Source organism: Centruroides vittatus, unplaced genomic scaffold (genome assembly GCF_030686945.1).
Source record: "Centruroides vittatus isolate TY-2023 unplaced genomic scaffold, ASM3068694v2 contig_3077, whole genome shotgun sequence".
NCBI lineage: Eukaryota > Metazoa > Arthropoda > Arachnida > Scorpiones > Buthidae > Centruroides > Centruroides vittatus.
This window is the reverse complement of record NW_027121979.1, coordinates 398,133-425,062: the sequence shown is the minus strand read 5'-3', so window position 1 is coordinate 425,062 and position 26,930 is coordinate 398,133. Positions and strand designations below refer to the sequence as shown.

General features: G+C 32.5%; 1 protein-coding gene across 1 annotated transcript; it reads left to right on the top strand.

Moving 5' to 3' along the window:
• Nucleotides 1–113: 113 nt before the first annotated feature.
• On the top strand, nucleotides 114–24,904 carry LOC136973043 (SRA stem-loop-interacting RNA-binding protein, mitochondrial-like). Its single transcript, XM_067267730.1, has 5 exons — nucleotides 114–165; nucleotides 304–367; nucleotides 14,163–14,221; nucleotides 20,036–20,143; nucleotides 24,778–24,904. Exons 2-5 carry the CDS (start codon nucleotides 307–309, stop codon nucleotides 24,826–24,828), a joined length of 279 nt encoding a protein of 92 aa, XP_067123831.1. The 5' UTR covers nucleotides 114–165; nucleotides 304–306; the 3' UTR covers nucleotides 24,829–24,904.
• The last annotated feature ends 2,026 nt before the right edge of the window (nucleotides 24,905–26,930 follow it).

Genomic DNA, 26,930 nt, shown 5'->3' with positions numbered 1-26,930 from the left:
GATTAAATTTATTTTTCAGACTTGATTGTATGATACTTATGCATTATAGACTGGTATTTATATTTTTATATTAAATATAAAATTTATGTATAGAGGATAAAAATAATTTTTAGAAGAGTTGGCAACACTAACTTATATTTAAGTGTATCCGCAGTGTAGTAACACGTGAGTTTAAACGAGTATATATATATATATATATATATATATATTATTAATATTATTAATATATAATAACTATATTTAATCTAAATATTTTAAAATTTATTTCGTATTCGTACATTAATAACTGATTATTTTATACAGAAAATGGCACAGAGAGCAGCGTATAAAGTATTCGTTAGTAATTTACCATGGACCATTGGGAGACGTAAGTTACATTTATTAAAGCTATATTCATCAAACGAAATGTTTCTGATAAGAATAATTGAATCATTTATTTTTGATTTTAATACATATATGAGGTAATGTCGTAGTTTACGTTCGTAAAACAAAAACAACTGTTTTTAATATTAGGTGGTCTATCAATTATTGGATCCTTTTAAAATCGTAATAGTATATATATATAAATATTTTCTCTGCTTTGGCCTTTATAAAGCTTTTCTTTGATTTATTCGCAACTATCATCATCTATCAGGCTCATTAAGGAATTACCTTTATTATTTTGGAGTCAAGTTTGCAAAATAATTAGTGTTTCTCTTTGTTTTATTTATGCTAATATATGGACATGACATGTATAAGTGAGGGGGATACTGTAGATTACTATCTTTGGAATTTCGGGACTTTGAGTATATATCTGAACTGAGGGGACCAAGACGAGTTCAACGATACCCTACTTTTGGACTGGAGACAAAAAATAAGAAAGTTATCATAGTTTTTTAAGTTATACTTTTTAAATGCTTTCATAAAGACGGCACCGTAGTTGCTAGTGCTGCCATCTCGCGGTAGTCTGCAAACAAATTTAAAAAAAAAACACACTGAAAGGCAAGAAATTGCACGAACAGTCGAAATGCCACTTCCTTTTTTTTCTTTTGTTCAAGAACTACCGTGAATCAATAACTAGTGACGTTAAACAATCAGCAGCCTGCCAGCAGCTCCCCTCGCGGGGGAGTCCGTCGGGAGCACAAACAGTTGAACGCCAGTTCCTTTCTTTCCTTTTGTTCAAGCATTGCGACTCCCAATCGCGATAGTGTGGTCAGCTCGTAGTACTAGCCAACTGCGAGCGATAGCGAGACTGAGGGGCCGTAGCCCCCGAGATCAACTAGTGAGGATGTGCGAAAGGACTTAACTCGAACTGTAGACGATCAGTGTGCTCATCGATCAACATCTACCACTGTTGAAGGTATATATGGCCGACTTGCCAGATTGCCTGTTAAACACGCGATAGGCTTAGCGGAGAGAGTGACGCAACTCCTGATCATTGCGCAATCGCCGAAAAAAGTATGATAACTTTCTTATTTTTTGCCTCCGGCTCAAAAGTAAGGTACCATTGAACTCGTCTCGATTGCCTCAGTTCAGATAAATACTCAAAGACCCAAAATTCCATAGATAGTAATCTATAGTACACCCTAAGTGATTACTGCAGACAAAAAAAAACTGGTGTGAGTTCCAGTGTTTAGTGCAAAATAAAGAAATGGTTCACAGTAACACTTTCTTGGGACAAGAATGAGTATGACTATGGGTGCATATACTTTTAGCTTCGATCTCACCCCTAGCGTGCTCAGCCTGTATACTTTTTGTTAGCTACCAATGAGCATGGCATTTACTTTTTGCACCCCTGACGTCATTGCTAGCATTCCTAGCACTCTTGGCATGCTTGGAGAATTTACAACGAGCTTGGAGTTCGTTCAAAGATGGTGGCATCCATAAACAATGTGACTGTTACTTTACCGGATGGAAAAGAAGTAAAACTTCGTGTTAATGAAGATGTTTGTCGTCAGATGATGGGAGGTAAGTAAAAACGGATTCCTAAAAGTGTATAACTTTATATCATAAATCCTATTTCGACAACAGAGGAATTTGATTAACTTCATTACAGATGTAAATTATGCCAGAGAATTGGCCTTGAATACTATTTCCACTGCTTCAGTTGGACCGAGTATCCCTGCTGGTAAGTCAAATTTTGATTTCAAATGAAATCATTGAAAGGATAAACCGATAAACTAAGATTACGATGTAATTAGTGCTAATTGTTAAAAAATTTTAGAATTTTTAACCTGTTATAAGTGTTTCATATGCTAAATATTTTCTATCTTTTATTATAGAGGAACCCTGTGGCTTCCAGTGGCCCAAAGCTAGGACCATTCAATTGATTTTATTATATAATTGAACATAGTGAGAAATTTGAATTACAGTAGAGAACCGAAAATCGGAATCAATTGGGGACTGGGGTTGTTCAGATTAGGGATTTGTTCCGATTATGGTCTATGTACGAAAAAATATATTAACCTGTCCGATGTTCAAATTTTTTTCCTTTGCGTGTCGCTTCGTGTTGAATTTTTCCTCTGTTGCGTGTCGCTTCGTGTTGAATTTTCGTCGATTTTAAGCCTAACGGAAATTTTTATAATAATAATCGAGGCTATCGTATCGTTAAAAATTATTTCTTCATTTTGTACAAACAAAATAAATATATTGAAGAATATAAAAACATGAAAATTATACTTTAGAAGTAAATTTAGTATCAAAAACATTCGATTCAGCACGACACAGTCCAACTGAAAATCGTGCCGATTACCGGCCATTCCGATTACCAGGGTGCCGATTTACGACTCTCTACTGTACCTCAGTATACCAATATTCAGGTTGTACTGCCTGCCAAATTAACATTGTACCTATGAACCTTTCATAAATAATTTCTAACAACCTTCTTTAATATTATAGATATGGAGAATGATTGCAAGCAAATTAAACGAAGAGGGATTTTCGGTCACTCCAGCCCAGGTTGACACCAAATGGCAGGGACTGAAAAAACATTTAAAAATATAAAACTCCACAATTCTCAATCCGGTAACAACTAAAAGCACTGGGAATTTTATTCTTTGATGGATAATGCCATTGGGAGATGTCCAGAGATACTTGTAGCAATACAGATGGAGTGAGAGTGAATCCACACTCAAGTTCACTTGGGTCTTCTCATCTTCACTCCCACGTCATCCCCATCTCCTGTGGTGTGCACATCATCCCCATCTCCCATGGTGTGCACATCAACTCAATCTCCTGTGCCCTCTTCATCTGCATCTGCAATCAGTTCTCATAAAAGAAAAAGAGAGAGCAGTGAATTGGTGAAAGTCTTAAATGACATAAGAGAAGTACAGGAAAGGAGGGAGGAAAGAAAAAAAGAGCGTGAAAAGCTCCATGAAATATTAAATAAAATATTAGAAAAATTATAATAAAGTTCTTTTTTTATTGAAAACAAACGTTTTATTGTATTGAAACATTTATGAAATAAAGATTACCTCAAAAATATATAAAAACTTGTTTTTAATATTTTTGATGTAATCTTTATTTCATAAACATTTGGATGTATTTCACCTTAATTACTTAATATATGGTATATATACATACAAAAAGTTACATTACAGAGTTATATAATACATATACATACAAAAAGTTATACAGTGAGTGATCGGATAACGAACACTTTCACGAAAGATTTTTTGTTCGGACAACGAACACCTCACATAACAAACACAAGAAGCAACATAAAATAATGAATTCATTATTTTAATACATTTTTAGCATTTTTTTAATGTTATTAATGCTGTCTTCACCTTGCAAAAAGAATGTTTGCCAAATCACTATGCTTATTTTGTGCATCTCTTCTTGCTTGGACATTTTCAATTACTTCTGGCACTCCAACTAACCTTTCCTCTTCAATATTGGTTTCATCTCCTTCTAAGATACAAAAGTTGTGGAGAATGCATCCTGCCATAATTAGCATCACTATTAAGTCCAATCGATGCATATCAAGAAGTTTGAAGTGTCTAAACTGACTGACAAACAACCCAAATGCTCTTTCAATTGAGCTTCTACGTTTGGAAAGTTGGGTGTTGAAATATAATTGAATTTCGGTTAAATGGCCATTGTCTCTGTATGGTGTTAACAAATATTTGTTTAAAGGATAGGTTGCATCACCGAGGAGGTGAGTGTCTACTGGAAATCCTACACCTTCGTCAATTCTCTTGGATAATGTGGATCGACGATAGACACAGGCATCGTAAACCGATCTTGCCTCTCCTATGTAACAATCTGTGAAGAGCAACTTCTCGTTGCATATAGCCTGTAGGATAATTGAATAAAATTGTTTCCTATTATAATAGGACAAATGGTCATTCCTGGGGGCTTTAATAGCCATATGTTTTCCATCCACAACTTCAATTACTCCAGGAAAACCAAACTTTTTTGTGTAATATTGGCTTGTTTTAAATGCCTGTTCTTGGTTTGGCCAAGAAAGTATACCCTCTCTTTTATTCAAGTCCAAAAGTGCTGAGGAAAATTCATGCAGTATTTTCCAAGCTGTTCGTCTGCATATGTTAAATCGATCCACAGCTAAGCATATTAAGTTGCTATATAGCATTGTATGTATATATATAAATATATGTATATAATTTGTATATAATGTACTACACTAATTGCATTATACAGTCTGTTAATTAATTATAGCCACACTATTTTTTTGAATTTAATGAAAACTATAAAGAATTTTTAAATATAATTTAAAGTAACTTATTGTTAGTATTGAACAATTGCAAATAATTATTATAGCATGTCCAAAAGTATATATCATCAACATTTTACTGTTTTTCAGAATTGTTCAGAAGAATTTAAGAGAAATGTAAATGATTTCATTTGTATATGGAAATTATTTTACACTGATTTTTGAAAATTTCAAAATTAATCATTATATTAATAATTTAACAACAAAAATTTATTTTTGGCTTACCAAAAATATAGATAATAAAACAAATGCAAAATTTGAAGCATAAGAAACTTATAATTATAAAAATAAATGACATCACATAACACTTTTACTTTGTTATCAAGTAGTAATTTAAATACTGAATCAAAACTTTCCAAAATTCCACATGGAAAAGAGTTTAGTATGGAAGAAGTTGCATCAATATGGAAATTAACATCTAAAAACTATCAAGAACAATGGACAAACATCTAAAAATTATCAAGAAGTCCTAAAAAAGTAATTTATTACCTATTGGAGAAGAAATTAAGAAGACCTGATTGGATTTTCCAACAGGACAATCCCAGCAGTTCTATTTCATAGTAAAACAAATTTCATTAATTTATGTTATGAACTATTGCTCAAAGTTTAAACTTATCTATATTTTTGTGACATCACAAAATAAGTGTTTTGTGTTTAATACTTTATGAAACTGTCAAATATTGTAAAAACAATTATATAACATTGTACTGTGCTATAAATAAATGAATAACCACTTGCATTGTTAAGAAATGCTTAATGTATGTTTTTATATATTAAAAATATCTATATTTTTGGGACAAACTGTAATTTTATGCAAACAGAGTATGTAATCTTGGATCATTTTTAGCTTCTGTATGTATTAATTTACCTTTAAAATATGAAAATTTGGTATGGTTATATTTAATTGACACAAAAACATCAAGAATTTACAAAATTTGTGATGTTAAAAGTTGTTAAATTCTGTTTTACAGTACAAAAAAATTATGCTTACAGTTTCAAAGTACCAAAGTTTCGTTTAAAAATTCTTTATAGTTTTCTTTTAATTCAAAAAAATATATATATTTTGTTAATTTTAACCATATTATTAACATGAATCTCAATTAATGATATAGATCTGTACTTTACCTGAATGGAGCTTGATTCAATAACAAGTAGAGACTGAACAATACAGGTATACCTCGTCTTATGTCGGTAATTGGTTCCAGGAGAGGCGACGTAAGTCGAATTTACTTGTTAGTTACGACGTAAGTCATAACTATACGCCAATAATGAGCACTTAAAGACCGCTAAATAAGACGACAACACAGAAACGCAGATGTTTTCATGTTTTGTTCTCTAGGATTTATGATGATTATATTAACTTTTACTGTAAATGTACATATTTTAATATGATTTTATATGCTTTTAACGCTTTTCTAGTGATATTACGACTTCAGTGTTTGTGACGGACGGATTTAAAGTCGAATAAACTGACTTAAACTTGATTTTTATTTTTCCATATACTTTTTTGACAAACGACGTATAATCGGGAACGACGTAACTCGAGGTATACCTGTATTTTTTTCCTCTACCGTTGATGGACATCATCTTGAATTCTGTTTGTTATTAAGTAAGGGTGCTAATTTTGACATTAAAATATCCACAGTTGTTCTATTTAATCGAAAATGTTCCTGAAAATCCTTTGATTGGTATCTTGGCATGGTGTACTCACCCTTTCACCTTCTCGACTGATTGCTGTTCTCACCACTAAATGAATTCACCTCAGCTTCAACTGCAGACATACCACATTCTAACAGCAGATCATCGTCTTCAGACTCCGAATCTAGCGACTGCAGTTGTGAAATTATAGCTACAGCTACTGATACTAATCCAGAAGCCGTCATTACTGTGTATACTTTTATGAGCATGCTAGTATGACGTCAGGCAGCGCTAGGTGTCAGCTTGGCGAGCTTGGAAGCTAGCAAAAAGTAAATGCACCCTATGTGAACTGTGGGAGTTTATGCATGTTAAAAATGGTGTAAATTTAGCATACAATTAATAATTTTTTTTAATGTATTTTGTTTCCTTACTGGATTGTTATTATAAACCTATGAAATCACATGTGGCCAGTTCATTTATGGTAGGTCTTTACTGTATTATAAATAGAAATTCTCAATTGGATTATAAACAAAGGTAAAATATAGGTAAACAGTTGTATATATATATATATATATATACAGTAGTGAACCGAAAATCGGAATCAATTGGGGACTGGGGTTGTTCAGATTAGGGATTTGTTCCGATTACGGATTATGTACGAAAAAATATATTAACCTGTCCGATGTTCAAATTTTTCTCCGTTGCATGTCGCTTCGTGTTGAATTTTCGTCGATTTTAAGCCTAACGAAAATTTTTATAATTATAATCGAGGCTATCGTATCGTTAAAAATTATTTCTGCATTTTGTATAAACAAAATAAATATATTGAAGAATATAAAAACATGAAAATTATACTCTAGAAGTAAATTTAGTATCAAAAACGTTCGATTCAGCACGACACAGTCCGACTGAAAATCGTGCCGATTACCGGCGATTCCGATTACCGGGGTTCCGATTTACGAGTCTCTACTGTATATATAAATTTATCATAGATTTTATATATAATAAATTATTTTAAATTAGAATATTATCATTAGGATTTTCATATGTGTATCATATATTGAAGTATTTTATACAAAATTAAGCATCTAGTAAGAGAATTGAAATGATGATAACTTTTCAATTAAAATAATAATAATTAAATTTATGATAAAATATATTTATTGTAATTGTTATGTTCAGTTTTATCTGTTTTATAATGTGATTTAATAGGTTTTATAAGTAATGAAAATCAAAACTGTTGCATGTGATACAACTTTCATATTTTTTGTGAATTGAATACAGTGGAACCTCACTTAATGAGCGTAATTCGTTCTAGAAGCTTACTTGTAATGTGAAACACTCGTTAAGCAAATCAATTTTTCCCATATAAATTAATGTAAAATATGATAATGCGTTCCATGCCAAAAAAAAATACTCAAATATTTTATGCATAACGTTTATCAAAAGAAAATTATACAATATACATTGTTAAGGAGCATGAATCATCATCATCTTTTCTAGCATGGAATGAACCAACCTGAAATGTGAATTCAATTTGCAGAAAACAAAAAAAATTACAGATAATAGCGAGGTTGAGGCCGAAGTTTTAAACGCTAAAACGTGTACATCAGATGTTCGGAGCCACTTTCCTGTAAGCCTAGAAGTTTGACAATGGCATTTGGAATGTCGAGCATGATTCCACTGACTTTCCAAATGCCATTGTCAAACTTCTAGGCTTACAGGAAAGCAATGCTGAACGTCCGACATAGACGTTTTCGCATTTAAAACTTCAGCCTCAACCTCACTAATATGTCTGATAAACATGCCAAACAATATGCCAAATTCTTGGGCTATGTAAAGGCTACAATTAAATATTAGAAATTAATTACAGTGAGTGATTGGTTAACGAACAAATCAGATAAAGAACACTTTTGTCAAAGATTTTTATGTTCGGACAATGAACACCTCACAGAACAAACACAAGAAAAAGTGATGTAAAATAATGAATACTGATTGGTCTTCCCTTGTCTTCAGGCAACAATTTAAGACTTTTCGGACCACGGGAGACATCGACATTGATGCCCAACTTGGTATATACTGATCGTATAGTATTCTCCGAACTTTGAGACTCTCCCTTGTAATTCCAGCCTTTTTATTTTTCTGATGGAAACAATTCTTTTATAGTATTTGTGAGACTGTCAGTTGGGCATTCGTTAAGAATTGCATGGGTTTTTATTTCCAAAAGGTGAGAGTGTAGCATGGTATAGAGTGTGCAGAAGATGTCTGATGTTGCTGGGCAGTATGGCTTGAGCAGGTTTACAGTAGGCCAAAGTTCAATCTTATCTAAGAAAGATACAGTATAATCAAGATGATTCAAGCAGCTAAAGGAGTAACAAAAATCACATCTGAGAAATAAAGAACATTGAAGAGCTCATAATGATGAAACCTGAAACTGATCTGATGACAGAACGCCAAGAACTCTTAATAAAATAAACCCTTCTAACCTTTTTCCCCCGGTGTCGTTCTATTTTTAGAATCGTTCTATTTACAGACTCGCAAACATTTTCACAGCCCCTCCTGGGCTCTTCTTCAGGCTTCGTCGAATAGGCCGTTAAGATTCGAATAAATATTCAATTAGAATTTTTTCGGAATATTAGCACGTGCAGCAGCTGGATATTTGTACTGCGCATGCTCGATGCTCCTCCCTTTAAACGCTGTTTTCTAGCACAACCTGCCATGCGCTCGATAGGATCATTTCCTCCTTATGATTAACGCAGGTACTACGTAATCCAGCCTTAAATATCTCCATGGCTTCTAGCCATTTCAATTGCTGTGGGTTATAGCTGGGTATAATGATTTTTGCCGCATGCAGGTCCGCCGTTATCTCCTCTTCCGACGCGTACGTCGCCAGGGCCGTAGTGTATCTACCGTGGTGTATGTCTGACTCGTGCTCCTTTAACCTCACTTTTAACGCACGTTTCGTGGAACCAATGTATGTTAATTGTCTATCGCACCTGTGATCTTCTAGTGGTATCATATATACTCCCGGAAGCCTTTCGGGGTTTGGTGGGTCTTTGCCGTTGCTTAATATTCTGAAGAGAGTCTGACATCTTCTGTACACGATGTTAATTCCTTGTCGGTTGGCCACGGTTTTGTAAATGGATTTCAGCACTGGATTGTATGTGACAGATATCCTTTCATTTTCTTCCTGTCTGATATTCAATGGTTGTGCTGTCTGATTATTTTCCTTTTGGGACTTCTCATGTCTTCTAGACAACTTTTCAATGAGAGCTTTGCTGTATCCATGGCTTATAGCAATATTTTGGATATGATTGAGCTCCGTTTCGAGCGCTTTTTTTGTAGAGGAGTGCGTATGAGCCCTTCTCACTAATGCTCAGAAGGCAGCTATTTTGTATTGAAACGGATCATATGAATTTCTAGGAATATATGTGTGGAACGTGCTAGGCTTTCGGTATACTGATGTAAGTATATTAGCTCCTTCAAAGTTGATATCAATATCCAAGAAGTGCACCCTCGATGAGTCGTGCTGCTCCACCTCTAATGTTAGCCCGTACGGATTACTGTTTATGGCTTCGAGGAATAATTTTATGTTCGGTTCTACTTTCCAAAATATAATAATGTCATCAATGTAACGTTTGTACAACAAGATGCTGGGCAAGAATCGCGGTAGGATATTGTTTTCCAATCTCCTAATTACCATTTCGCACAAATCACCCGAGAGCGGGCTGCCCATCGGGACTCCTTTGCCTTGCATGTACGTGATCCCTTTAAATTGGAAAAGAGAGCCATAGCATAACAAATGGGCTAGTTCGAGAATATGTTGGTGCATTGTGTTGTCCTCAACTATCGAAAACAGAAAGTCCCTTAGTTCGCAAAAACAAGGTGGTAGTTCTATCGACGGAAACAACGATCTGAAGTCTAAGACCGTAGCACAAGCTGGTTTTGCTATCTTCTTCAATTTTTCTACAAGTTCTGCTGGGTTGTTTATATTGAATTGGTATCCTTCCAGGTGCGGGATGAGCAATTTATGAGTAAAAGATTCTAGAATACGTGTGGGGGCCTTAGTCTTGTCCACCACTGGTCTGAGTTGCTGTGCTTTTTTGTGTGTTTTTGCGAATGCAAATAACCGCGGTATCTCTGGAGCATCAACTATTATATTTCCCATTTTCATTCTCTTGGCCAGGCTTGTGTTCGCAAAACGTTTGACCCGCGATTGTAATTTATTTATATAAACCCCTTGCACTTCCGTACATCGAGTCATGCTAATGTATTCTTCTAAGCTTTTTTGGGGTGTTTCCCATGTCCATTTATTGTATACATCTTCCACCCGGAAATGAACAACTCCTCAATAAAGTACGATGGATGTGCTTAAATAGGGCCATTAAAAGCACTAGAAAATCACTATATTCCTACCTGGCAAGGCTTATAGCAACCGAAGATGCGTTATTTGCACAAAACCCAAGATCCTTGACTGTCGAAAATGCCAAATTATCCAAAATCCAGCAAAGATTGAGCAGTAATCTGAGACAAAAATACGATAGGAAGATAAACTGGATATTCAAGTTTCAGATTCCCGTTGAAGCAAAAATTAATAAATGTCCATTTGTGATTTGGGACGATATTCAGGTTCCTGACTTTGCCAAGCATGTGTTATCATTTGGACCTTCATATGCGCCTAAACCTCCAATGAACCGAGCAGCCTTATCTTACATCCCGGACTTAGAGATTCTCTTGAAAGGGCTCACGGAGAACCAAAAAGAGTACTATAGATGGATGGCGGCTTTTAAAATAAGAAAATCCAAAGAAACGAAAGAGGTTTATCACTTCCAAGAACAACTAAGGCGAACCATAAGATGGATAAAACGCAACAACATCACTATGGCTAGAGCCGACAAGGATAAACTGTTAGTAGTGATGAAGCGGGATACGTATGAAAAAGGCTTAGAAGAATACATTAGCATGACTCGATGTACGGAAGTGCAAGGGGTTTATATAGATAAATTACAATCGCGGGTCAAACGTTTTGCGAACACAAGCCTGGCCAAGAGAATGAAAATGGGAAATATAATAGTTGATGCTCCAGAGATACCGCGGTTATTTGCATTCGCAAAAACACACAAAAAAGCACAGCAACTCAGACCAGTGGTGGACAAGACTAAGGCCCCCACACGTATTCTAGAATCTTTTACTCATAAATTGCTCATCCCGCACCTGGAAGGATACCAATTCAATATAAACAACCCAGCAGAACTTGTAGAAAAATTGAAGAAGATAGCAAAACCAGCTTGTGCTACGGTCTTAGACTTCAGATCGTTGTTTCCGTCGATAGAACTACCACCTTGTTTTTGCGAACTAAGGGACTTTCTGTTTTCGATAGTTGAGGACAACACAATGCACCAACATATTCTCGAACTAGCCCATTTGTTATGCTATGGCTCTCTTTTCCAATTTAAAGGGATCACGTACATGCAAGGCAAAGGAGTCCCGATGGGCAGCCCGCTCTCGGGTGATTTGTGCGAAATGGTAATTAGGAGATTGGAAAACAATATCCTACCGCGATTCTTGCCCAGCATCTTGTTGTACAAACGTTACATTGATGACATTATTATATTTTGGAAAGTAGAACCGGACATAAAATTATTCCTCGAAGCCATAAACAGTAATCCGTACGGGCTAACATTAGAGGTGGAGCAGCACGACTCATCGAGGGTGCACTTCTTGGATATTGATATCAACTTTGAAGGAGCTAATATACTTACATCAGTATACCGAAAGCCTAGCACGTTCCACACATATATTCCTAGAAATTCATATGATCCGTTTCAATACAAAATAGCTGCCTTCCGAGCATTAGTGAGAAGGGCTCATACGCACTCCTCTACAAAAAAAGCGCTCGAAACGGAGCTCAATCATATCCAAAATATTGCTATAAGCCATGGATACAGCAAAGCTCTCATTGAAAAGTTGTCTAGAAGACATGAGAAGTCCCAAAAGGAAAATAATCAGACAGCACAACCATTGAATATCAGACAGGAAGAAAATGAAAGGATATCTATCACATACAATCCAGTGCTGAAATCCATTTACAAAACCGTGGCCAACCGACAAGGAATTAACATCGTGTACAGAAGATGTCAGACTCTCTTCAGAATATTAAGCAACGGCAAAGACCCACCAAACCCCGAAAGGCTTCCGGGAGTATATATGATACCACTAGAAGATCACAGGTGCGATAGACAATTAACATACATTGGTTCCACGAAACGTGCGTTAAAAGTGAGGTTAAAGGAGCACGAGTCAGACATACACCACGGTAGATACACTACGGCCCTGGCGACGTACGCGTCGGAAGAGGAGATAACGGCGGACCTGCATGCGGCAAAAATCATTATACCCAGCTATAACCCACAGCAATTGAAATGGCTAGAAGCCATGGAGATATTTAAGGCTGGATTACGTAGTACCTGCGTTAATCATAAGGAGGAAATGATCCTATCGAGCGCATGGCAGGTTGTGCTAGAAAACAGCGTTTAAAGGGAGGAGCATCGAGCATGCGCAGTACAAATATCCAGCTGCTGCACGTGCTAATATTCCGAAAAAATTCTAATTGAATATTTATTCGAATCTTAACGGCCTATTCGACGAAGCCTGAAGAAGAGCCCAGGAGGGGCTGTGAAAACGTTTGCGAGTCTGTAAATAGAACGATTCTAAAAATAGAACGACACCGGGGGAAAAAGGTTAGAAGGGTTTATTTTATTATTACAAGTTCCGGTGCATAGAGAGATTATATAAGAACTCTTAAATGAAGAACACCAAGAAACTCAGTGAGATATGCTTTCTCCTGAAAAAGAGGATTAAAATCGATATCTGCTATTAAACATCTTTTAAAGAAGTGGGAAGATGTCAGAACAACGTCTTAGAATGGCATCCAAACCAGGTTGAGGTTAATAGGCTCAGGGATCTCTAGTTACAATGCTATTAATTAATTCTGAAAAATCCTGAAGAAGAGAGAAAAGCAATTGACACTGGACAGATTCTTTAACTCCCACAAACAGAAAAAACATGACTAATAAAAATGCAAGACTGTGTATGTATGTATTTTTACTATTACATATAAATAAACATAGTAAGAAAGTATATTTTTTTTATTTTTTTGGGGTCCCAGAATGAATTAATCAAATTCCCATAAAAACCTATGGTAAATTGATAATCGGTTAACAAACAGTTCAGATAGCAAACAATGTTTTGGAACAGATTCGTTAACCAATCACCCACTGAAATTTGACTAGAGGTAGGCAGTTATGCTTCCGTCTTGTATTAGATTTAATAATTATAAATAATTAATTTTTAATTAATTATTTATAATTCTTTCTAAAATTTAATATGGAATTGGTCATTAAACTTATTATGAGATGGCAGCATAACTGCCTACCTCTAGTCAAATTAATTAATTTCTACTATTTAATTATAGCCTTTACATACCCCATTTGGCATATCATTTGACGTGTTTATTATATAATGGACTGCGGTTGTTGATGTTTATACATAATATGTGTGAACACAAGTTTGGAAAAATATGTGATCACAAGGAATAGTAAGATGATAACGAGTGCTAAACACAGACTGATGGAGCATGTGCACAATCTGGGGCTTCCCCTCTCCTTGTCACTTGTTAAGTGAGGTTCTACTGTAAATTGGTTTTATATTGTTATTGTAACAGAATTTTTAGCTTTTATCAGTAGTCTCAGAAAAAAATATATTATTCATTCTGTTGTTTACTATTTTTGTTTCTTTTTATTATTTTTAGGAGAATTGAAAGACTATTTCTCTCAATTTGGCTATGTAAATTCATCCCATGTTATTTTTGTGAGTATGAATTTTTTTTCCTCTTATTGATTATTGGCTATTTTATCACATAAACATCACAAAACTCAATGTATTAATAATAAACCAAACAATCCCATGTAGTTTTATCATTCAATTATTTGTTATGTATTAAACATATTAAACATAAAATTATGTTTATTTTAATTTTCTTTTTATTTGCATTTTAATTATTTACTTTACTTTTTGAAATAAAAAGTGCAATTCATAAATGATTTTTTCTGTACATACATATATAATATGCAAAGATATCATTTCAAGAATAAATTTTATTTACTTAATAAGATTAATCTATTAATTCTATTAAATTTAATCTTAACTGTATAGCAACATAAAAAATACATTTTATAAGAATATATTAATACAAAATTTAAAAACTAAAATTATAGTAAAAGAGATATTTTAAAATTATTGAAATTGTTTCTTAATATAAGCCTTGTTAATACAAAGTAAAAGGGACTAAAAATTGGCACTTTGTATTAATGAGATTAATAAATTTTCTGAAAACTATCCATCCCTTGTTGTATTGGTTTAAAAGGTCAAATTTGCACCCCACAGGAAATTATTTCAGAAGTCTAATCTCTAAAACAGACAGTAGATCAATGAAGAAAAGCCGATGTCACTAGAGCTCAAAAAGGAGAACCCAAATGGATGAATCTATCTGAGAAAAGATCTGCACACACACAAATGAGATGTAAAGGTATCTCCTCAGTAGATCTGCAACAGCTACAAAAAGCCAAAGAGCAAAGTTTCAGTTGGCATAGATTTTTATGAAGGTGACCAAAACTAATCATAATACTAACCAAAAGACAAATGTGATTCTATCAAAATGGAAGAAATTTTAAGTTTGTCCAGAGAGCAAGCTGGATAGAAATGCCTTGCTCTTCATTAAATCAGGAGTATATCTTCAATATTTTGAATAATTGGAAGCAGTTGTCCTATCTTTGTCAGCTCTAGAAAAAGTATTATAGGAAATACCAAATGCTAATTTAGACTCCTCTAAGGGATGTAAAGTTCTCTGTTTTGCTAATGAATCAGCATTTACATTGTCAGCAATATGTTCATGTCCTAACACCCACAACAGAATAACTCTGTTATGGATAGCTTAGTGAGATGCAATCAGCACTTGCAAACAAATGATAAAATAACCTGACAGGAATTAAGTGCCTTTAAGACAGCCTGACTATCAGAAAAGACATAGATAGTCTTATTAAAAAATACAAATTAGTACAAACACACAAAATAATAGCTAGCATGCAGAGCTGGCCTTCTCTATAAAGAGGACTGGGTGCAAGAAACCCTTTGTGGCCCTAAAATATTTTTCAAAGGTAAAAATAAAAGGATTCGAAATAAATGTATATTGCGTAATATGTATTTAGCAAAAACAAAATTGGATATTTAAATATGTCAATCATTTCAGAAAAATTACAATTTTTGGCAATTTTCTTTCTGCTGCTTAATATAGCAAATGCATTTAAGCATTCTTCACACATACTTGACCGAAGATAATTCTTCATTAATTTTAATTTGCTAAAAGAATGCCCTGTACTTGCTATAGTAATTCTCACCCAAAACCTAAAGTCTGGTGTCAGAAAAAATTCACTTCACTAACATTTTTGGGTTCCTCTGGAGTCCTGCTTCAGGTGAACGCTGCCCTTTCTTTGATGGAACATCAATTTAAATAAAAATTCAAATATTCAAAAATATTGAATCATAATGTATTGAAATATCTGTTGAGAGTGGAACTGATTTAAAAATGAGAGGTGTTGGATTGTTTGCTTAAACATTATGCAAAATTCAATAAAATGCCATTTGTGATTATGGGCATGTGCCATGGCCCTAATTTTATATAATTTTAAATAATTTTAGAATAGTCTGGAAAGAATTGGCCTGGAGCAGGATTTGAACCCACAACTCCTGCTTACGGTGTGGTACGTTGCCAGTTACGTCACCCAGAACTCTGAGTGATTCTTCACTTCAGACATATATAATTCCAGTGAAATGTTGTTATAATGAATGCCAGTTTAACAAAATTTTTGGTATAACAAATTTATCTTGAATTCCCTGCTAATTTCCTATTCAGCTCAATGCTAAAGCTCAGCTAAAAATTCTGTCCTTTACAAAAGAACAGTTTCATTACAACAAAATCTATAAATGCATGAATTATTCATTTTTAGTAAATGATGAATATTATATCAAACAGTCTGGTGACTAATTTTAAGGTCTAGTTCAACTGGCAACACTACTTTTAATCCTTAGTTATGGTTTTGTTTTAATGCTATTACTCTACAGAGATTTATTTTTAATTTACAAGAAAAAATGGAGAAAAACAAAAAAAGCAAAAGCAGTTTTCTTTGAAAGAGAATTAAAAAAATATTAAACAATATGCAAAAAGGAATTAAACAAAAAGATGTGCCTGAGGACCTACTGGAATGCTGTGACATAGTATAGGATTTTATTGAAAAACTTTGATTGAACAAGCAACACAAATAAAAATTACATTTTAGCAGAAAATAATGGCTTCAAACAGAAATAACAATGATTACAGAGACAGAATTTCAACTAATTGGTACTACTATATTGTTATTTTATATAATTTACATTCTGAAAATGCAAAATTTGATTCCATATAAATACTAATAAGTTACATTTTTAAAAACTTTTTTTCTTCAAAATGTAAGTGATTATTTTATTATAAATAATTTTTATTTCTTGCATTTTTTACTGTATTTCTATATAACTGTTATACCAAATATTTTAGTATAATGAAAATATTTCAATAGTCCCCACAATTTTATTATACTGACATTCCACTGTATATTCATCCACTTGGACTAAATGTTCGGAGGTCTGAGTGTCATAACTGGCAATGCACCACATGGTAAGCAGGAGTTGTGGATTTGAATCCCACCCCAGACTATTCTAAAATTGTTTAATAAATATTAAATTATTATAATTATTAATTTCAATAAGAGATGGCACCTAACATCTACCTCTAATACCAAATTACTTAGTACCTAATTATCAATAGTAGCAAAAAGTATCCCAATTAATTATGGTGATCATTTAGTTTATTATTAATACATTGGTCTTAGTGATGTTTATATACAAACTATTTTCATTGAAATCTGAGCAAGTAAGATACAGGTATCACTTGATGATTGATTAATCCCTAGATGCTACTATGTATATCAAAATCGCAGTAATCAAATACAGTGGTACCTCGGTACTCAACTGAACAATCACAAGCTGCTAAAACAAATTTTTGGTTAATAACAATATTTTTATTTTAATAAATGAAAATAGCAAATTCACTAACACCTTATTTGCTGAGAAAAACATATCTATGTTAAGTAAAGACAACTGTTAAAGCTACATTAATTAAAGCTTTTTGCCATGTATAAAAAGGAATTGCCACAATTAATTTCATGTGTTAATGAAATCCCACATTAAGTAAAACCGTGTTGGCAAGGGATACCTGTATTTTTAAATTTCAAAGTTTTATGAATGTTTTGCTCCTGGAATTAATTTTACAGGTAGGTCAGGCTGTTATGAACAGTAATTTTAATCATCATTCTACCAATTCTAACTGATGTCAAAAAACAAGCACTGATGTTTATTTTTCTGGCTCTGTTATATACAGGGTGAGTTTTCTATCTTGAGACAATGAAATAACTTAATTGGATTTCATTATTTTGGGAAAAAGTTATAGGGCTTCAAAGGACCAATCAATTGGTGACCTTGGATGTGACTTTGACCTTCAAGGTCATTTAGGGTCAAGTCTTTTTTCAATGGGAACACACATGTTTGACCCCGGCAATGGAAAGAGCAGGAAATTTCACAACTGGATATACCTTTGATCTTATGGTCTGGGTCAAAGGTCAAGATTATTTTAAGGTTTAAATTATAAGCTGTTTCTAATGGGAAACCATACTTTTTATTACTGGAATAGGCAGGGAGGTAAAAGTTACATTTTTCCAAGACCTTATGACTTTGATCTTTAACAGCATTCACTACTTTTAGCAGGTACACAGCACTACATTTTACCTCCACATTGTTACCAGGAGTAACGATGTGGAGGTAGTAGTTTTCTGCTCCCTTTGAGGTGCTTTTTATTCAGTGAGTCCCCTTGCCTCTCATTATTGCGGTATTTGTTTTCGGTGAGCCACTTTACTTCTCACCATTGCTTGCGATGTTGCTTTCGAAGGAAAATTTTATAACACGCTCAAAATGATGCCCTTCCACTTCGATGCATTTGTTAAGCCATGCTTAAAATTATCATGCTTGAGATGACTTTCAGAGGTCAAATTTGGGGTACTCAAAGTCATGGCTGATTGTGAAATTTTCCACTCTTTCCATGTAAATGCAACTTTTACCTCCCTGCCTATTCCAGTAATAAAAAGTATGGTTTCCCATTAGAAACAGCTTATAATTTAAACCTTAAAATAATCTTGACCTTTGACCCAGACCATAAGGTCAAAGGTATATCTGGTTGAGAAATTTCCCGCTCTTTCCATTGCCGGGTCAAAAATGTGTGTTCCCATTGAAAAAAACAGACTTGACCCTCAAATGACCTTGAAGGTCAAGGTCACCAATTGATTGGCCCTTTGAAACCCCACAACTTTTGTCTATATCATTTTCCCAAAATAATGAGATCCAATTAAGTTATTTCACTGTCTCGAGATAAAATACTCACCCTGTATAACAGAAGGAGAGTATGGTGATTGATCAAGAAATGAACCCTCCAAGATTTTTACATTGTTGGAATCAGGATCCTGAAACATTGAGAAATGCAAAAACTTTTGGGATTTTTTTGTGTGTGGATGTATGTGTTTGTTTGTTTGTGTGTGTAGGGGGCATGATTTTATTCACCCTCTTTGAAATTTAATAACGCCTGTGCTTTTTGTCAAAAATTTCTGAAATTTTGCAGGGAAGTTTGTGTATTGGGGGTTGAGGCTGTTAAATTTTGGTGGTTGAAGGTCAACAGGTTGGGGAGATAAGGGAGTTGTATGTCATATCTCGTGTGGGGTTGGACTTGATGACGATTTTACTCATTATTAGCATTTACAATTTTTTATAAATCCTATCCCTACTCTGAAAATTACACTTTTTTGCCATTTTATAATAATTAAAAATATATAGTTTTTAAATGAAATATCTTAACAGATCATACCACATACACAGTTTTAAATGTTACTGGATTTTTTAAGTTACTATATCTCAAGAAAGTGTATGTTTGGAGCAACACCACTTTTATTTATTTATTTTAAACATGTCCAAACATGATAAAATATAAGTAAATAACTTGGAGAAAATTTGGCTTTGCCATTTGATGGTATAATGCAGACCCTATTAATACAAAGTGCCAATTTTTGAGTCCTTCAATTTGTATTACCAGGGTGTATTTAACCGTATTAAATTTAAGAAAAATACTTAATGTAATTTAGTCACCATTATAATAGTACTGTACATTAATTAATAAAAAAGAAAAACATAAAAAAATTATTATTATTATTGACAAACAACTGCACACCGGGTGTATAAAATAAAATGTTACTCACAAAAAACGCGTAACCGGTGCGTAACATACAATATCAGTCACTACAGGGTTTTTTGTGAGTAAATTATTATTATAATTTTAACTAACATATTTAAACTATATATACTATATATATATTTTATTTTTTATTTAAATTACTAACTATATTTAGAAAATAAGGGATTTATATTTAGTATTTTATTTGACTTTTTTATTCTAATTATTGAAAGGAATAAAAAAGACATTTTTATATTTAGGATTCAGAAACTGGAATGTCTAAAGGCTTTGGATTTATAGTATTTGGAAATAAAGAAGCTTTTGTAAATGCTACAAAACAAACTACTCATCAGTTAGAACATTCAACAGTAAGTATTTAGAATATAATCTTAATTATCTGTTAGAGAAAAATTTCTTTTACATAACCTTTAAAACATTATAAACTTCAACAACATATATTGTAAAGAAATATTTGAAAATATATTTAAATAATTTGGCAATTTTAAGATTAATTGATATTTTACTAGTCTGTAATATTTGGAATTTAGAAAAAAAAAATATTTATTATAGAAAGAATAGTTTGATTTTCTGCATATATTTTAAAAAATGAAATTATGAATTATATTTTTGGAAATACATAATTCAATTTTTGTTACTAATTAAGAATTTCAAAATATGAAGTATACACACAAAATTTTTCTAAAGACAGCAAATAGATTTATTTACATTCTTTTATGAATTCAAATTTCAAAATCACAATGCTTTTCTTTTATTTGGAAGAAAGTTTATTAGTTTATTAAAAGTACACAGTTTTTATAAACTATATAAAATATATTATAAATATCAATAATTACATAAATATAGTACAAATAAAACAACAAAAATATTAAGAATGCAACAGTCTTGATCTATCGTTTTTTAGTGGGACTTCGGAGAAAAATGACTAATGTGGGAAAATGATTGACTGAAAGAATGGGTGATGACTGACTAAAATCAGCTGTCCTTTATTGTATTCAAAGGTGCAAATTTCCCAGAGGTGACTAAAAGTCAATAGAAAGGTGTCTTAAAGGGTCACTATTAACCCTGAGAAAGCATAAGTTGATACACTGACAGGTCAGAAAGTTGACTGGCTTCTGATGAAATCATCATCAGGTTTTTTTCATCAAACATTGATGTGACATTGAGAAAAGCAAAAAAAAGTTAGGAGTTTCTTCTGTATGTATAGATGTTTGTGTGTGGGGCAGATTTTGTTCACCCACTTTGAAGCTTAATAATTTTTGTGTATTTGGTTTAAAATTTATGAAATTTTGCAGGGAGGTTTGGGTATTACAGTAGAGAGTCGTTAATCCGAATCAGTTGGGGACTGGGGTTGTTGGATTAGTGATTTGTTCGGATAACCAATTATGTACAAAAAAATATATTAACCTGTCCGATGTTCAAATTTTTCTCTGTTGCGTGTCGCTTCGTGTTGAATTTTCATCGATTTTAAGCCTAACGAAAATTTTTATAATAATAATTGAGGCTATTGTATCATTAAAAATTATTTCTTTATTTTGTACAAACAAAATAAATATATTGAAGAATATAAAAACATGAAAATTATACTTTAGAAGTAAATCTAGTATCAAAAACGTTCGATTCAGCACGACACAGTCTGACTGAAAATCGTTTGGATAACCGGGGTTCAGATTAACAACTCTCTACTGTAATTGGGTTTCTTCTAGCCCTTGGTATAATTATATTAATAAATAAGATAAATAAGTAATTCATAAGAAGATGGAGCACCAACTTTACAATAGCATGTTTCATGTTGAGATTGTTAGTCAAAATTTGATGGCATGAACTCCAAGATACACTATTGAATTCTGAAATGCCTTCAATATTATGTCAATGATCTTTGAGAGTAGTTTCACAAATTTTTGCAATATTTTCATATGTTTATCTTGTTGAAGGGTATCCAGAATGTTGATGAAAACCTTTAACCAATATATTAGTTTGTTGCAGAAAAATACAATTTTTATGCAATAAATTGATAATTATCATGAATGAGGCTTCAGAATAAATAAGAGACAGATTGCTTTTCTGATTATCTCTTGATTAAGAGATCAAGACAGGGAAATCAGAGTGTAAAGGGAGTTAGTGTCTGTATTAACCCAGTTGAAGCCAGAAAAAAGAACTCATTGAAGAAATGAATATGGAGTCAATAGACATGTCAAAACAAACATTCTTAAAAGCTATCTTATGAAATAGGAAAAGAATTTCTAGTACAGGTACACCACCAAATTTCTGGCACCCTTGATTCTAAAGCCTTGCCAGATTAACCATTTTGATGGACTAACTGATAATGATAATTCATCAACACTCCTCTAATCCACTAATTATACACCTTCCATATGTCTAAAATGTGCTATGGACCTGTAGAAACTTAAGTAAATATTAAATGTAAATTAAATAAACAAACAAAATACAGGTACAGTAGAGCATCGATTATCCAAACACCAATCAACCAAAACATCAGTTAACCAAAAGCATTCCGGTCTGACTGTGTCAGGATGTGTGTCATGCTGAATTGAACGTTTTTGATACTAGATTAACTTCTAAAGTATAATTTTTTTGTTTTTATGTTTTTAATATATTTATTTTGTTTGTACAAAATAAAGAAATAATTTTTAACGAAACAATAGCCATGATTATTATTATAAAAATTTTTGTTAGGCTTAACATTGACGAAAATTCAACGTGAAGCAACACACAACGGAGAAAACTTTCAACGTGGGATATATTAATATACTATTATTGGGATATACTAATATATTCATTACATGGGATATACTAATATACTATATTAATAATGTATTTTATCGTATATAATCAGCTATCTGAAAAATTGATTTTCCAAACAACCCCAGTCCCCAATTGATTCGGATAATCGATGCTCTACTGTATTTGTACACTGGCTTTTTTATCTCTTTGCTTTTTTATATCATAAACAGTTAATGAACCAATTCCATAGATTTCACACAGCTTATGTACAAAAACACCACAGTCAATTTTTTTTCAACAGTTCTACTTTATCTTGAATTACTATGGGCTGATGTTTACATTTGATGTCACCACTGACTCTCATTTCTCTTAGAAGCTATAACTGGGGTTAAATTTAAGTCAAATAAACCTAAAAATATCATAAAATTGCAGTATCATCACAAAATGCAGAGTAAATAATGTAAATAAGTGCACCTTACACACACTGCTATCTATGTTCACCCAGTAAACTAGTCTGGTGGCTGCAGGAATTTCAAATTCCCTCCTGTAATTTTGTCTAGATTAAAGGAGGTGCTAGACCATCAGTTGTCAAAAATTCAGTGGAGTACGTACCTGTACTTAAAACCAACACTTATTGAAGATATTTCCAGTTCAAGTGTAATTTAAGTTTCTGGAAAGAAAGAAAGAAATTCAAACAGAGAAGAAATTTGACCTGATTTTTATTTCTTTTGGAATGCACAAAACACTCATCATTGTCTTGATCATTGTCTGCATTTTAGTCTCAATTACCATTTTCCTAATTTTAATAAATAGCAAAATTTGATGTAAACATGTTTTCCAAATGTACCATCACAAAAAAAAAAAAAATGCCAAAATCACTTGACCAACACACAAAATAATACCATAAGTGGATTTGATTTGATACTCTCATCATATTGCCATTTTATTAATACATTACACTGCATGTGGACAATTTAGGCTAGTGCTGCTTGCAATACAAATCCCACTCACTATTCCTCTTTTATATCCTAACTTGGTTTTGGAGACTTTTAAGTAAGTATTTTTTTAATTTTTGAGTATGTATGTATGTATGTATGTATAGATATAATAATATAATTTTAGTATTAGATATGTATGTATATATATATATATATATCCAAAGTATTGTCTTAATTTTTTATGAGTAATCTTAAAAAAATAAAATATTTTTAGTATTTTCGCTGGATGAAAAATTTTCTGTAAAAATAAAAAAGCTGTAGTCGCTTCCAAAACTTGGTCAATCACCATTTATTTTGTTAAAATGTTCTAGAATAAAAATTTGGACGATCGGACCTTCCTTTTTAGGCTACATGATCGCCCAGGAAACAATTCCTTTAAAACATAGAAATAATCCAATTAAAAATATAAAATTTGTAAAAAATTGGAATTGGGGACCTTACAATGCCTTTGAGTTCATCCTTGACTTCCAGTCGGGAGTTCTGGGGCCCTGTATCCACGTGAAAAGTTACGCTGTTTAATGTAGATTATCCTCATCCCTCTGGTGGCAAATTATTTCAAAACTTTTTAACTTTAGTATTTTCGCTGGATGAAAAATTTTTTGTAAAAATACGAAAACGAAATTAATGGTGAGTGACCAAGTTTTGGAAGCGACTACGTCTTTTTTATTTTTACAAAAGATAAAATAAATTATTTTGCATTTATATTTTTCATAATATAATTGTTATAATATTTATATAAAGGTTTATTCACATATAATATTTTCATATATACATGTGAAAATATTAGGTAAATGCATAAAAGAATTAAATTTAGGACTATGATAAATAAGTAATTCAATATATATAATTAGTTACAAATATATTAAAGTATATGAAGATAAAACATTGATATGATATAGATTCAAATGTGAATAAAATTCAGTTTTTATTAGTCTAAAACATTACATTGATTAACTAGTGATTCGCATAGCTTGTCAGAATTTCATATAAATTTTTTCTGAGCTGTTCTTAAAGAGATTTCAGAATAAATTGTCCAAAAATGAACTTTTTGAATATTTCAAATTGCTAACAAATGGCAAGAAATGTCCAATTTTAATAAAAATTTTTGGTTCATCAATTAACTTTTTACTTTATCTAATTTCTTTTATTATTTTATTAAGTCTATACTTGAATATATTTTTTATAATATTATTATTCTTTTTTAAATATTTATTTTAATGCAAATAATATGTTTATTTCAGATTAATGTGCAGCCATCTGACACCTCATTTGGAAGAAATGAATCATTTTAAGTATAAGTTGAAGAAATGTAAATTAAATGCTCTAAAGTTAGACCCTTTTTTTTTTAATTAAAAAGAAATAATTTAATGGTGTTTCTTATGTTTTATTATATAATATCAGTTAAATAAATCATAAGTTATATTCAGAAACTAAAGTTGAATGCTGGTTTAATACTAAATGTCAGTGTTTAACAAATTTTATTTGATCTAACATTTTACTTTCCTGGCTATTATATATGACGAAGGGAAAGTATGGCAGTCGGTCAAAAAAATGGTCTCCCAAATTTTTACATTTTGGTTTCGGGATCTTGAAATGTCCAGAAATCCAAAAAAATATTGGGGGGTTTCTGTATATATGAGTATTTATGTTTTTGTGTGTATTTTCTGTGTGTGTTTGGGGTATGATTTTGTTCACCCACTTTGAAGCTTAATAACTTGTGTGTCTTATGACAAAAATTTCTGAATTTGCAAGATTTGTCTATTAGTGGGATTTGTGCTATTAAATTTTGATGATTAAAGGTCAAGAGGTGGCGAAAGGGAATCGTGTATCATATCTCAAATGGGATTGGACTGTAATGAAGATTTTACTTATTAGTATTTACAATTTTTTTTTTTTATAAAAGTCATCCCCATCCTCAAAATTAAGTTTTTTGCCATTTTATAAAAGTTTTTAAAATAAATTCTCATAACAGATGATATCATACACAATTTTAACTTCTTTATTGTCTGGGAAATTAAACAGCTCATTGCGACGGCCGGATGGCCAAGCAGTCAAGGTGGCAGCCTACCACTCTGGGGGACCCGGGATCGAATCCGAACGGGTCAAATAATCCCCAGGAATTTTTCGGGGGGTGGTCCGTTCGGATATGTCGGGCCCCATCCCTCACCACCCAGTCGCCCCATTGTGGGCCTGGCCGAACCCATAATGGGCCTTCTAAAAGAGGCCCTCTTAGCGCCCGCAGGGCGGAAAGAGTTAAAAAAAAACAGCTCATTGCTGGATGGTTTTTATTATGCTTTTTGTATAAATTAATTTATCTAATAATTAATTTTTTTGTACTTCCTTTATTTTTTGATTTTTATTTTCTTATTTCTTTTTTAATAACAATGGAAGACTATTTAAATTTGAAATAAATATTTCTTTATTCATTCTATTACTGCTGATATGTTGAATTTTACATTACTAGAATGAAGCAGAGGGGGCAAGTATCAGATCAAACGAAAAATTATAATCATAAAAGTGATTGAGATATGTAACCATACACCCTCAACCATGGGACACTGTGTGTCTTGTATTGATACAATACTATATTCTATAGTCTACTTGTGAAAATTGCTCGGAAAAATTAAGTAGAAATTTACTGACGTAATTATTTGTCTCCTAGCCTTTTCCCTCTGGAAAATTTTGAAAAAGTATATATATATATATATATATATTATCTAAAAAATTGAGCATTGCTGTTTCCGAAAATGTGAACAGAGACAAAATATAGATATTGTATATTTCCACAGATTAAGACAACCTTTAGATAAGACGATGTATAAATTTTCGTCAAAGTTTTGTAGTTTTAGCATGTATCTGTCCTATAAGACGGCCCAAACTATCAATGGCCTATGAATTTAGATTATATCAGTGATCATCATCTGGATAATAATACTGTATAGCATATATGGAATTCTGCCCTATTCGTAGTTCGAGTGAACAAATTTTATTTTCTTGCATCTGGTCAGCATGCCTTGCGATTGTTGCAAACATTCGCACTAATTCGGGCATTCGGGTAATGGCCTTGACTATTCTCAATTCGTCGTATGGGCTATTCTGTGGACATACCCTACCCTCTACTAGTAAATAATTACGGTTTGTCCGTTTTTTTATAATGGTTTTAATTTATATAAATTTCAATCTAATTTTATTTTTGTATCCGTCCTATAAGACGACCCCGGATTTTGGGGGCATTTTTTTATGTTTTAACTATAGTCTTATCTGCGGAAATATACGGTAATTATGAAATTACAAAGTTGCTTCTAGCCCTTGGAATAATTATATTAATTAAGTTATCAACAACCGTGAGGCAGATAATAGTGAGGGCTTATCAGACCAATGATGGGCACAAACG

Coding starts and splice junctions, on each gene's coding strand:
- LOC136973043 (XM_067267730.1), top strand. CDS start 307: ATGGCACAGAGAGCAGCGTATAAAGTATTCGTTAGTAATTTACCATGG. Junction 14,222..20,035: donor ATTCATCCCATGTTATTTTT/GTGAGTATGAAT, acceptor TTTTATATTTAG/GATTCAGAAACTGGAATGTC. Junction 20,144..24,777: donor ATCAGTTAGAACATTCAACA/GTAAGTATTTAG, acceptor TGTTTATTTCAG/ATTAATGTGCAGCCATCTGA.